This window comes from Octopus sinensis, linkage group LG1 (assembly GCF_006345805.1).
Source record: "Octopus sinensis linkage group LG1, ASM634580v1, whole genome shotgun sequence".
NCBI lineage: Eukaryota > Metazoa > Mollusca > Cephalopoda > Octopoda > Octopodidae > Octopus > Octopus sinensis.
In genome coordinates, this window is record NC_042997.1 from 97002561 (window position 1) to 97018299 (window position 15739).

The 15739-nt window shown below is 37.2% G+C and overlaps 1 protein-coding gene across 1 annotated transcript in view; it reads right to left on the bottom strand.

Annotated features, from left to right (window-relative positions):
* The window catches only part of LOC115214406 (dipeptidase 1), a 159152-nt gene that overhangs the window by 60011 nt on the left and 83402 nt on the right, over positions 1-15739 (bottom strand). Inside the window, exon 5 of the mRNA XM_029783605.2 lies at positions 11631-11697. Coding sequence (XP_029639465.1) covers positions 11631-11697 — 67 coding nt within the window. The remainder of the gene's footprint in view (positions 1-11630; positions 11698-15739) is intronic.

The following is a 15739-nucleotide window of genomic DNA, read 5'->3' on the forward strand; positions in this document are numbered from 1 at the left end:
CGAAGCTTTCGTGATAATTTATCACATAAAGCAGAAGACAAAACATAAATATTAATATCATTGATAAAAGATAATACTATTCATAAAAACAGCTACACCAATAATACAAGCAATAAACAACTTTGAATTAATAACAAAAACAACAACAACAACAACAACAATAACAACAACAATAACAATAATAATAACAATAATAATAATAACAACAACAACAACAACAACAACAACAACAATAATAATAATAACAATAATAACAATAATAATAATAATAATTATAATAATAATAATAATAATAATAATAATAATAATAATAATAAATGTCCTGATGCAGTACCAGGCAATGGCTATCATCGCTTCTGATCTTAATTGATTGGAAGCGTTATCAGGTACATTGCTTTGTCTTGGTATAAAAGATGGGCTACAGGAAATATTCTGCTCAATACCACAGAGCTGCTTGTCAGTTGTTTGACCATAACCAGTTGAGCATATGTGCATTTCTGATCATGTGCAGAAGTAGTGGGGGAGCATCGTAGCCATGTGTTGAAAGGAGTTCTTTCGTGTTTGGATAATTCACCTTTGCAAACATGGGTGTTTCGTTCAGCATCCTAAAACAACCCTTATTGGGGGACCTTTTGAGTAGGATGGTCTACTCGACCTGAAGAAAATTCTAACAGCAAGGTTATACAATGTTTATCTTGATATGAGATCACCATGTCGTGCATATGGTTGTGATGAATGTGCCAGGTGTACCCTTATCAGGCAGGTAGTTATGAATGGTGTACTGAGCTTCGTATATTTTTCCTAGTGACACTTTGATGGCATCTACTGCTGTCTCACTCAAGAAGAAGAAGATGAAGATGAAGAAGAAAAAGAAGAAGAAAAAGAAGAAGAAGAAGAAGAAGAAGAAGAAGAAGAAGAAGAAGAAGAAGAAGAAGAAATATGGTGATAATTTTAGCAGGCATAGCAAAGCAAAAGTGCCCTTGCTACTCTTGGCCTTCGAAGGATGCCCGGTACTAAGGCAGCTGATATAAAGTTATAATGAAAGGAAACCATAAATGATGATAATAATAATAATAATAATAATAATAATAATAATAATAATAATAATAATAATATCTCCAATTGTGTGTGAACATTTTGTCTTCCCTTCTTTCCTGACTAACAGAATATGTAAACATGCCTTTTATTGTAACAACTCAATTAAATGCACGATAAAAAAATTAAGGAAGTAAGCACCTGCCAATATATACATACTGCACAACTACAAAAACTGTAAACCACAGCAAAACTTTTAAGAAGAAAAGAAAAATTCCAAAAGAAAACGAAAAAGAAATTCAGAAATTCAAAAAGCCAATGAGCCGAATATCTCTTCCTCCTACTATTCCCAAAGACTGGAATATCTACAATTTCCTGTGAATATTTTAAACCTCCCTCAAAATAAAATAAGCTAGGAAACTTACATACCGACAGCTTTCGAACACACAAACGATCAGCTTATAAAAAAGAAAGAAAAAACTTTAATATCTACGACTACTGTGAGAATACTTATCCTTTCCTCTCTCCCTGAGTATTCGAAAATGTAAACACCATCTTCCTTTGTATTCTAAGAACACTACCATTTCTCCCTGTGCGGTCATACAAAAGAACATATTTAGTTAATCTTAAAACGTTACTATCTACTTGTTTTCTTTCCTTTTTGACTCTGCCTGGGTGTTCGAAAATGTAAACATCCTTTTCGTTGCAAAAGTCCTACTGTATTCTCCAATTGGATAGACAAACGAACATCTCAAGAAAACTTAGAAACTTTAATATATTACCCAAATACGCAAACACACTTTTTATTGCAACAGCACAATTGAATTCAGAAATTCAAAAATTCAGCGACGTGAATATCAGTATATGTGTGTGTGTGTGTGTGTGTGTGTGTGTGTGTGTGTGTGTGTGTGTGTGCGTACGTGTGTGTGTGTGTGTGCATATGTGTATATATATATTATTATTATTGTTTTTTCTACCAGTAATTACAAATAGAACAGGTTGAATTGCTTCTTTTCAAGGCAGCGCTTTCAGTGGTCGGTGGCCACTAGTAATAGAAAGCACATTTCACCTCTGCTGACCCAAAGGTTTCGAAAATTCCTTGGTTTCTATGGCTGACCTCCCCCCCCCCCCATCTGCCGAATCTATTTATAGACCTGTAGAATATGATCTATTTACCAAACTGCTACCCAACAAGTTCCCCAAACAATGGTAGTGGTGGTGATGGTGATAATGACAACAATTAAAATAATAATAATAATAATAATAATACTGTGCTACAGCTGCTAATACTACTAATACTACAATAATAATACTACAACTACTACTATTATGATAGCACAGGAATCTGGGGCCCAACTACCACCTTTATCACTATCCCCACGCCTACTACTAATGTTGTTGCTGCAACCACTGCTGCTACTACACGTAAAAACAATAATATCAGTGATATCAGTGATGATAATAATAATAATAATAATAATAATAATAATAATAATAATAATATAATAATAATAATAATTAAGAGAGAACACCGGGGACGTTTAAAGAGAGAACACCGGGGACGTTTAAAGAGAGAACACCGGGGACGTTTAAAGAGAGAACACCGAGGACGTTTAGAAGAGAGAACACCGGGGACGTTTAAGATGTAAGAAGGAAAATTCAGAGCTCCGAAATCTATCCACAAACATCGAAAACAAGGACATCCTATGGAGCCAAAGTTTTACTAACAAAGAATTGGACTGTATCCGAGTAAGTAATACTAATTGAAATTTATTACTATTTTCGAAACAAAATGATGTATTTTGACTCGATATCATCTCCGCCTCTAACGCAACACATGTAAACATGCCTGGAACATCACGATCATCTCCGACCCCAAACACCATGTACAAAGGAACTACGAAGAAATTAAATTCCACCGATACTATTCAACCCAAGAATAACAATCGAGCGGTACGTACATTAAACTTACAACAAAAAATGTACGAAAAACTACACGTGCGAAATAATGTGACAACAGAAATAAACGGACCGGTACCCTACGAAAATGACGACCGTCAAAATAATGGGCCGGACGTTGTACCTCATGTCCCGCAAATAAAAAACCCAAAAGACGTAAATGGACACGTGAGGAATACATTTCTATCTTACACGCATACTTCACAGCAATACTCTACCCAAAAAATGAAAACACAACAACACATACATATAAAATATGGAAGGGAAATAATAGAGATATAGACTTGGATACAGCAATGAACCCTAATAAATTAGCTAACGTACGAAGATACATTCTCAACACAAAAAAAATATCAGAAATAGAAATAGAACACCTAAAAGAAAACATACACCAGGAAAATGTAGATAGAAGCCACACAACAATGCCCAATAATATAAACACTGAAACTGTAAAACACGAAGACAAACGCAACATTCCCAACAAACACGATGTAAACAACGACGGGGAGCCTAATGATTATGATAATAAAAAATAAAATAATCAAAGAACTGAAAACCACAGAGCTCAAAATGGACCACCGACCATACCTCCCAAGAATCAAAATAAACAAAATAACAACACCTATTATAAACAGCAAACCTAGCCGTCACTGAACTGATAGCCACTGAATCAAAAAAAAGTGATATCACTGAGCTAAATAACCTAATATACACTGCAGCCACAAAGAAGCTGGATACTCACCAAACCCGCCCAAACAGGAGTACCACCACCCAAACAAACCCTGTGGATAAATAACATCCAAAGCAAAATAAAAAAAATTAGAAAAGACCTGTCGATTCTTAATGAAATCAGCAAACAATCAACGCTACTGAGCAACAAAAAGAGAACAAAAATACTCCGCAAATATAACATCACAGAGAAAGATTTGCCTGAAATAAAAGAAAAGCTGAAGCAAAATATCCTTGCCAAAGCACAAAGGATCCGCCGGTACAAGAAACGCCAACGCTTCTTTGAAGAAAAAAAAAAGTTCAACACTAACCCCAAAAAGTTCTACCAAGAACTGGGAAAAAAATAAAATAGAAGTCACTGCAGCACCAACGGCAGAAGAATTGGAAGAATTCTGGGGAGAAATATGGTCGGCGAACGAACCACCAAAAAAAGGAAATCAGAATAACAAACTCGGCATCTGAACAACTTTGGACCCCCATAACAACTGAAGAGGTCACCCAGGCACTGCAAAGACTAAGCAACTGGAAGGCACCTGGGCATGACAAGATCCCCAACTTCTGGTTGAAATATCTAACAGGAATGCACAAAAAGCTGGCTGAAAACTTTAACAAAGTACTAGCAGAGCCAGAGACAATGCCTGAATGGCTCACGAAGGGGAAAACCATCTTAATTCCCAAATCAAATGAAACAGAAAAGCCAGAAAACTACAGACCAATAACCTGCCTCCCTACTATGTTCAAGGCATTTACTGCAGTGATTTCACAAAGGCTGAACAAGCACCTGGACGAAAACAAACTGTCCCAGAAAGAGTAGAAAGGATGCCGCAAAGGCTCATATGGCTGTAAAGATCAACTAATGATTAATAAAGCCATAACTGAAGACAGCCACAGAAAGAAGAAAGGCCTCAGTATGGCCTGGATTGACTACAAAAAGGCGTTTGATAGCATCCCCCACACATGGATCCTCGAAACACTAGCCATTAACAAAGTAGCACCAACAATCATAAAATTCATAGAGCACTCTATGAATAAATGGCAAACAGTCATACACCTCCAAACAAAAGAGGGACTCATGAAAACCAAAGACATCCCCATTAGAAGAGGAATATTCCAGGGAGACACGCTCTCTCCACTCCTTTTCTGCTTGGCACTGTCACCTCTATCTGATATGCTAAATAGAACTGGATGCGGATATAAATGTTACGGCAAAACGATCAGCCACCTTTTATATATGGATGACCTAAAACTATACGCTGCAAATGACAAACAGCTGGAAACACTATTAAAGACAGTTCATGGATTTACCAAAGAAATAGATATGAAATTTGGATTAGAAAAATGCGCCAAGTAACCCTGAAAAGAGGAAAACTAGTAAGAGTAACAACATCACACTAGATAAAACCAATGAAATAAAAGAATTAGACCAAAGTCAAACTTACAAATACTTAGGAATCCATGAACTAGATAAGACACAAAACACACAAATGAAAGAGAAAATAAAAAAAGAATATTATAGACGAGTTAGATATCAACACTTTAGCTGTCCAGTTATAAGTTACAGCTACAATATCCTTAACTGGACACGAAATGAACTGACCAAAATAGATAGGAAAACAAGAAAAATAATGACAGGATCTAGGATGCATCACCCAAAATCTGACATAGAAAGACTATATATACAACGTCTAGAAGGTGGTAGAGGCCTTATACAGCTGGAAAACTACTACTATAAAATAACCACCATAGGACTGCAAAAATATCTACTTCAGAAGGAAGGAAAACTGATCCAGATAGCGGCAAAACACGAGCAAAACAAAAAACTGTTCTCAGTATTTAAGGAAGCTGACAAATACAAACAAGAAATCAACCACTAATAAACATGAAGAAGAGAGAAGATGAAGAAACAACAAAAGCTATAAAACAAATGAATCCAAACTAAAAATAGAACAGCAACGAACCATGATAAAACGATGGCAAGAGAAACTGACAATACAAACAAGAATCATACACACTAATAAAACATAAAGAGAAGATGAAGAAACAACAAAAGCTATAAAACAAATGAAATCCAAACTAAAAATAGAACAGCAACGAACCATGATAAAACGATGGCAAGAAAAGCCCCTTCATGGTAAATACTGGACTAAACTAAACACAAAAGAAATAGACAAAGAAAAATCCCAGCAATGGTTGAGAAGCTCAGGACTCAAAGCAGAAACAGAGGGATTTTTAATTGCAGCACAAGACCAAAGCCTCCCCACCAGAAATTACCAAAAAAATTTAATGAAAAGAAATATTACAAGTAACTGCAGAATATGTGGAGATGGACAAGAAACAATAAATCATATTATCTCTAGCTGCCCAGTCTTGGCTAAGAAGGAATATATTCACAGACATGACAGAGTTGGAACCTACATACATTGGAAGCTATGCCAACATTATGGAATAACAACAGAAAAAAGATGGTATAGGCACACACCAGAAAAGGTCACAGAAAACGAGAAAGCAACCATACTCTGGGATATGCCGATACACACAGATAGAGAAATTAAGGCCAACAGACCAGATATAGTTGTCACAGATCATGAAGAAAAGAAATGCTTTCTAATTGATGTATCAATACCGGCTGATGACAACGTGTCTCTAAAAGAAATGGAGAAACTCTCAAAATACAAAGACCTGGAAATAGAGGTAACTAGAATGTGGAATCTGAAAACAGAAACAATTCCTATCATAGTAGGTGCATTAGGCATGATAAAAAAATATTCAGACAAATACATAACAAAACTCCAGGACTTACAAACACATATAACATACAGAAAATGCATACTAGGCACTGCACACATCCTACGCAGAACACTCCCATACAATAACCATCAGAGCATCACAACAAATCACAGCACATACCCAAGGCACACAGAGCTGTGCTCGGTAGTGAAGTGAAAGCACGCTATAAAAATAAAACTACTGAATAATAATAATAATAATAATAATAATAATAATAATAATAATAATAATAATAATAAAATATAATAATGAAAGGAAATGAGAAGGGCCTCATGGGCTGATTAATAATGATACATCTAGTGATGATGTCACAATAAAAACACTGGTATTTGCGCAACCTGATAATCGCTATCTCATACGAATGACAATGAAAAGACAAAATATTGTAAATAACAGTGGGAGTGAAACTGAGCCAATGATGGTGACGGTGGTACACCAGGTAGGCTTGTTATTCATGGATGACCTCAAACTTTATGGCAAAGATGAAGCCCAAGTCAGTTTCCTCGTTGATACGGTGTATACCGTCAGTGCTGATATCGGGATGGAGTTTCATAACAGACCACACTTTCTCAGTTAGACTTGAAGAGAAGGTAAATCAAATGTATGGACGGGCTAACGATACAGTCGGGGGAGGTTATGAAGTAGATAGAAGAGACGGGCTATAAGTACTTGGGGATTTTGGAAATGGATAAAGTGATGGAGATAGAAATGACAGAAAAATTTAAGGTGAAGTATTTGTGCAGACTATGACTGATCTTTAAGTCGAAATTAAATGGATGAGATAAGATTGAAGCAACCAACACCTGGGCGATTTCATCCCTTAGATATGGAGCAGGAGTAATCGCATGGACAGTAAACGAGCTAAACAGCTTAGACGGTTAGACAAGTAAGTTGCTCACTTACTCCACCCAAAAAATGACACAGACAGACTGTATGTATCAAGAAAAAGCGGGGAAAGGGGACTTATTGGATGCGAACACAGCATTAGAGCAGAAGAAAACAACATAGCATGGTATGTAAAAATGCCACAGGGCCGCTATTATTAGAAGTAAGAAGGTTAGGCTTGTGTAGAAGGAAAGGCTGCAAAGATAAAGCACTATACAAGAAATAGAAAAACGAATGAAACTGAAAATAGGTGGGTACCCTTATCTGATGTGTAGTCATGATGGATATACTGGGCTTCGAATATTTTACCCCAGTGTGACTTTGGAGGCATGCACTACTCTCTCATTTATTAGTAATAATAATAATAATAATAATAATAATAATAATAATAATAATAATAATAATAATAATCGCTGCCAAGCATCAGGCATTCAATACCAACTCAGTGAAAAGAGATATTTACTACACAAATGCAACAAACCTCTGCAGAATGTGTGGTAAGCGGCTGGAAAGCGTGACTCATATCGTAAGTGCTTGTGAAAGTCTTGCGCAGAAAGTGAACAAGCGCATACACGACAAGGTAGTGCAGAACCTTTACTGGCTGCTATGTCGGAAGTATGGGTACGAGGTAACGGGTGCTTGGCACCAGCATACACCCAAAAATTAATGGACGAAAAGAGGAATGCAAAAATCCTCTGGAACTTTGACGCCCAGACAGACAAGGTGTTAGAGCATCTCGAAACTTTATAAATAGCCTACAATCTAGGGGTATTACAAAAGTCGGCATTGCTTAGAACAGCACACATACTGCGTAAAATACAGTCTGTCTAAGGTCCTTGTTGTGACTTGACAAACAGTACAAATCCCGGTAGACACATCTTCAATCAACATCACCATATTGAGTACTGTACGACGTATTTAATAATAATAATAATAATAATAATAATAATAATAATAATAATAATAATAATAATAATAATAATGGAAGTGCAAAAAATCATGTTAACTGGAACGGCTCATGTACCGAGAAGAGCATTATCGCTGTAAAAACAACATCCATTTATGAATTTATTTATTTATTAATTTTTTAAATACATATTTTACCTGAGAATTTGCATATGTAATCTGGGAATGCATACAATGAGCTTCTCTGCCCTAGGTGTACGGAAAACACTCGGCGAGAAACGGAAGAAAATTTGAAGAAAGAGGAAAAATAGTAATAATAACGATGGCACTTAGGAAAGTTAAGATGGGTTGCCGAGGTGGGAAGAAAGGCCCATCATTGAACCATCTTCTGTTTGTTGACGACCTGAAATTATTTGGAAAATCTGAAAAACAGATAGATTCCTTAACCAAAACAATCCAGAAGTGTGGTAGGGACATGGGTATGGAATTTGGGATCACCAAATGCTCAGTACTTAACATGAAAAGAGGGAAGGAAGTAGCCTGCAGAGTATTGCGGCTACCCTCAGGAGAGACCATGGGTGAACCCGACGGTTGTGGTAATGATATTTAGAGATTTTGGAACTGGATGTCATTCTACACGGAGAAATGAAAGTCATAGTCAGCGAGGCGTATCAAAAAAGGGCGAAGATGGTGTTCAAATCCAAACTGCATGCCAAAAATTTGATTACCGCAATGAATATATGGGCAGTTGAGGTGGTCGGATATAGTGCGTCCATCCTCAAATGGACTAAGGAGGAAATATCAACACTGGATAGAAGGACGAGAAAGTTGGTAACACTGCATGGGGCGCTACACCCTAAAGCAGACTGTAAATGAAAAGGAAGAATGGTGGCAGAGGATAAATTATTATAGACCACTGTATAAAGAGTGAAAGGAGAACGCTTGCCGAGTATTTGATAAATAGTGATGAAAACCTGCTGCAATATGCTGCGAAAGATATGGATGTAAATGCAGATAAAATGATGGGCAAGGCAGAGTTTAACCAAAGAGGTGAGGAGAAGAGAAAAGAAGACCTTCTTGAAATGAGAATGCATGGAGAGTTTGAAAAGAATACACGAGACGTTAAGGATAATACAGCATCGTGGGCATGGCTTGACCGAGGTGATTTGAAGCGTACTACCGAAAGCCTGAGCATTGCTGCACAAGACCAGGCTCTCGCTACCATTTCAGTGAAGTATAACATCTATAAAAGCAGCCGTATTGGGCACAGCGCCTTATCTGTCTGGGGTCCTAGTTGTGACTCGATAGATGATTAAAAACTCCGTTGCGTTTTTACCTAAACTGTGTTACGAAGGAAGAAGAAGAAGAAGAAGAAGAAGAAGAAGAAGAAGAAGAAGAGAAGAAGAAGAAGAAGAAGAAGAAGAAGAAGAAGAAGAAGAAGAAGAAGAAGAAGAAGAAGAAGAATCTTTTCTACTCTAGGCAGCACGAAGCCCGAAATTCTGGAGGAGGGGATCGGTCGACTAAATCGACCCCAGTACGCAACTGGTACTTTATTTATTAACTCCGAAAGGATGAAAGGCAAAGTCGACCGCGGCGGAATTTGAACTTAGAACGTAGTGGCAGACGAAATACAGGAAAACGTTTCGCCTAGTATGCTAACGATTCTCCCAGCTCCCTGCCTTAATAATAATAATAATAATAATAATAATAATAATAATAATAATAATAATAATGATAATGATAATAATAATTATAATAATAATGATGATGATGATGATAATAATAATGATGATGATAATAATAATGATAATGATAATAATGATGATGATGATGATAATGATAATAATAATGATAATGATGATGATGATAATGATAATAATAATTATGATGACGATGACGATGATGATGATGATGACGATGACAACGATGACGACGACGACGATGATGATGACGATGATGATGATGATGATGACGATGATGATGTTGATGATAATGATGATTATAAACAAACAAATACCGGTTGTTAAGCGGTAACGGGGGACAAACACAGACGCAATGACACACACGGACAACACACACACATACGCCCACACAGACATTAATCGTTTCCATTATTAAAAAGAAGTACACTATTTATAACTATAATCTCGTTATAACTACAATGATTTTAATTATCTATTAATAGTCTTCTGATATTCTTCGAAGTTTTTCAATTTACTAATTTTCCACTTTATTATGTTAAAGTTGTAATTTAGAACTTGTATGGTTAGAGTGTTCATCCATATTATCTTACATTTAACATTGAATTCAGTTTCTAATATCATTCTAACTCACCTGTAATACTCTTTCATTTCTGTGTTGTATTTTAGCTATTTAGTCTATTCCTATATATGTGTTCTCTGATTTTTGTGTCTAAGCCGAATGCTGCGTTTTCAGTGCTGATTAATTTGCTTTTCCTTTCTGTTATTTTGGCACATTCTCATCCTAATACCTTTGCTGAAACTGACCGACTTTTGGGAGGTTTTCCTATTCACTGATATTCTTAGTATATATGGATGACATTTTTAAGTCATCCATATATAGGAGATGATATATACTTTTCCAGAACATCTGTAACCTGTGGTCGTTTCGTTGAACATGTTTGGCTGTGTAGTCAGAGCGAGGCAGAATAGCAGTGGGGACAGACTATATCTCTTCCCTTAAAATCACTGCTACTAAAAGAGAAACAATTATTTTTGTTACGATCGTTGTTATATCCACAAGGCTATGGACAGAAAATACGAACCAGTTGCTGCGTGGTGGTTTCCAACTCAAAAGTATGTAATGACACAGCGAACGCGAACTTGCGCCCGTACCCGTAAAATGTTTAAAAGTTTGCTTTCCAACGACATCGTTCCGGATTCAGTCCTACTACGTGGCACCTTGGACAAGTATCTTCTACATTAGCCTCGGGACGATCAAAGCCTTGTGAGTGGATTTGGTGCTCGGAAGCTGAAACAAGCTCGACTCTTTCTCATTCTATCTCTCCCTCACTCTCTTACATATGTGTGAGTGTGAGAGAGAGAGAGTCTGTGTGTGTGTGTGTTGTGCGTGTGTGTCTTTGTCTCTGTGTTTGTCACCCATCACCACTTGACGACTGGTGTTGCTTTGTTTACATCCCCTCGGTTTAGCGATTCATTAAAAGAAGTTGTTAAGAATAAGTACCAAACTTTAAAATTTATATAATTACTGGAGTCCATTCGTTCGATTAATGACTGAAACAAATAGAAGATATTTTAAAAAACAAAAATGAAGGAATAAAATGAAAAGAAATTAAAACGTTACATTACCTTTCCAAAGTCTGTTAATCCATCATGTTCATTCGTTTTATTTACATCAACTAACCAGTTGTCTGCCCTAAAAAGAGAGAAATAAATCAAAATTTATTTTAACGTATTATTTGTTTTTTTAATATCAGAATTCCTTACTAATTTCAGTAACTCCCAGCTTATCATGTGGTCTTCTAAGTTCTCTTTCATCTTTGTTCTATGTTTCTTCATTGTTTCAGTCACTGGACAGCAGCTACGATGGGGCATCGATTAGTAGAACACATCAACCCCAGTAACTATTCTATCGGGTACCTTGCCGAACCGCTTGGTGCGGAGTTGTCTAATCCGCACTGATTGTCAAGCATTGATGTAGAACAAACATGCACAAATACAGACACACACACACATACATACATACACACTCTCGCACACACACACACACACACATGCATACATACACACTCTCGCACACACACACACACATATATATACACACATATAAATATATATATACGCATATACACATATCAGGTCATCCCATAAGTTCTGTCCGATTTTACCTTTTTTTAAATTGAATGAAACTTAATGGTATTTTAGAATGTCTAATGGAATTAAAAATTATTTTTATGCATCTGTGTACATTTAAACTAATTAGATATTATTTTACAGAATAATAGAATTAAAATTTCTAACTTGGAAGTATCCAAAGAGCATTTAAGGCACATAATGCTTTATGAGTACAAAAAAAGAAACTCTGCAGCCGAAGCGACTCGAAACATAGACTCAGTTTATGGGAAAGAATGCTTGAATGAAAGAACTTGCAGAAGATGGTTTGCAAAATTCAGAAGTGGATTACCTGATATATGCAAAACAACCAGACAGTTAGATGATACAAAAAGGGACAACAAAACATCCAGACAAACAATACAAAGAAAACCAGGACGGGTCATTCGGAGTTTTCTATCCTCAGTCGAGTTCCAGATTATCTTTGCAATTTTGGCTGGTTATACTCGAGATTGTTCCAATCTGGCCAGCCCCAAGAAAGAACTAAGCTAAGAGCATTAGATTCCTTGGAAGAAAGCAGCGAATGTATACGAAAACAAGGACGGAAAAAAGAGAAATATTACACAAATACAAATGCAATTAACAGGACATAATAACAGGTGTCATCCCACAAAGTACGAATTAAATTAAGCAGGTGTGTGTGGAAGTAAAGACTTACAGCAGGGACATAAGATGTGAAAGAGGGGGAACGAAGGAACAGAGATTGGAATGAACGAAGCGTGAAAGGACTGATACAAAGAAGAAAATAATGAAAGAATAGAAATAATAATAAAGTCATACAAAATAATATATATATACTTACATAAAAGAAACCAAAGTGTACGTATACCGTTATATTTTATATATAAAAACATACAAAAATTGAACAAGAACGCAAAACATTCAGACAGTTAGGTAATACAAAAAAAGGGACAACAAAACAACAAGACACACGATACAAAGAAACCCAGGACGGGTCATTCGGAGTTCTCTATCCTCAGTCGAGTTCCAGATTATCTTTGCAATTTCGGCTGGTTATACTCGAGATTGTTCCAATCTGGCCAGCCCCAAGAAAAAACTAAGCTAAGAGCATTAGATTCCTTGGAAGGAAGCAGCGAATGTATATATATATATGTGTGTGTGTGTTGTGTGTGTGTGTGTGTGTGTTGTGTGTTGGTAGGTAGGTAGGTATGTACGTAAATATGTATGCATGTAGGCACGTAATCTCTGGAAACGCAGTCGAAACGACTTTATACGAGTCCTTGAACATATTCACATAAATGCTAATTCTTTCAGCTATTTCTTTCTAAGAGCAGATACATGACATACTTGTGTTACTATGCTCATACACATATGTATATATGTTATTGTATATTTTTGAATGCATGCGTATACACAAGATTCAAAATAACAATTGTTGATTTTACAATATTTCTACGTACCTGACAGTCATGGAGAAAAGAAATATATTTATTTTTTATGACATGAAAACGAACTGTCAATTTGCAATGACAACATTACCGAGCGGTTAATTTTTTATCTATGAATGTGCGTGCAGGCGCCCGCATGTGTGTGTGTGTGCGTGTATGTGTGTGCGTGTGTGTATGTGTGTGTGTGTTGTGTGTGTGTGTGTGTGTGTGTTGTGTGTGTGTGTGTCTGCGAGCTAAAGGCCTCAATTTTAAAGATGAATCAATTATGTAGTATTCACGTCAGCGCTATATATATTTCGATTTCCGTCCCACATCAAGTGTTTTTTATACATACATTGTGTAATATATATATATATATATATATATATAATAGGCGCAGCCGTAGCTGAGTGGTAAGAAGCTTACGTTTGTTGTCAGTTGTTCATACCACTGATTGAAGTCGTCTCGCTGGCTTGCAGCGGACGAAAACTGATCGTGAAAATGACTCTGCTGTAAGGTAAGGCTTCTCATTCTTGGCTCCACTGAGGGTTTGTTGTCTATGATAATTATTTTTGTACAGGCAAGAGATCCTCATTGGACTCTGGGCATGGGTCTGCCTGCAGTAGAGTATATAGCTTTTCTCACTTAATTGTGAGAATTATTGCTTGGGGGCGTATCCTGCCTCCAAACTTAGTTCGTGAATAGTGTTGTTCTCAATTAATTTTGAAAATTTTTCTCTTGGAAAGTTGGTTCATGTTGGTGAATAATTTTGAGGAATAATTTTGCGGAATAATTTTGTGGAATAATTTTGTGGAATAATTTTGTGGAATAATACATCAACTGTGAGAAGCTTTGTTCCAGTTTCAAATTGAAGGCAGGGGAGTACCGCGTGGCCAAAGGATTTTTTGCCGTGTGTTTTCAACTATCGCCGTTTATTCTATCTTTCATTTTGAAACTCTTTATTGAACTGTTTATTTTTTGTGTTTCTTCCTTTTGGTTGGGATTTTCTTTATGATTTTTCTCTCTAATTGTTTGAATTTTGTGAACTGTTTAATTTATCATGACAAAGAACAAAGAAAAAATTGTAGAGTGGGAGATAGTGCCACCCAAGCAATGGATGGAAGAGTTTGAAAAGAAGACGGTGGTGTTGAGGATTTACTCCCAAGTCCCTCGACACCATCGGCGACTTCGAGAAAAATTTGATAGAAAAAGAGTTGGCGGAATATATGTCAACTATTAAGTATATCTCTAGGGGGTCAAATACGCAACCGGATGGTTGCTCTTTGACACCCCACGAAGAGGATCGAAAATTCGCGGCCAGCCCGTGGAGGGCGGAGAAATTTTGTTTCTTCCCACTTATTGTGGTAAGAAGTTGGCGAGGACTTGGGTCTGCGGTTTGCCACCCAGAATTGAACCCGAGTGGATAGAGGATACTCTCCGCCGGGGTCTGGGTGGCAGCAGTACCAAGCTCCTCAACATAAATATCTTGCCTGCGGCTGATTGGGAGGGGTCAAAAGCTGTTTTGAACCTATGGACCCAATCAGCCGGAAACCTGGTATTCCCAGATTTTTTAAAGATTGGCCGGGTCCAGGTATCCGGTTATGCTTGGGGGACGCTCCCCACCCAAGTGTCACCTGTGCCTGGAACTGGGCCATAGCAAAAAGTACTTCCCTCAGGACCAAAATAAGATCCTGGGGCAGTTAATAAAGATACCGCTCCCTGTTCCCTCATTGGAGGGAGAGAAGGAGAAAGTCGAGGAGGTGGAAAGCTCCTCGAAAAAGGCAAAAAAGAAAGGTGGGCAACAATGGTTGCCCACCGAAGGACCCGAAGGCTGCGAGAGGGGGATAGAATCGGCTGGATAAAGCGGAGGAACTCCACCCTCCCGTGGTTCAAGGGAAAACAAAGAAAAAAGAAAAATTGGACATTATCTGCTGTTTGTGACACACTGCCGGCATATCCCGAAGCACCTTCGGTGGAAGTTGTACTTCGGGACCGAAGGTGAAAACTGTAGACTCCTCCTATGCTGTGGAAGAGGAATTTGTGGTCCTCTTCCATAAGGGAGGGACACTAGACGGCTTCATTAAGAAGTTTAAAAAGAAAAGCCGAAGGGATTGGATTCTGTCCTGCATGGAGGACCCTGAATGGCCTTCGCAGGTGACTGCGGAGGTCATATAGGAA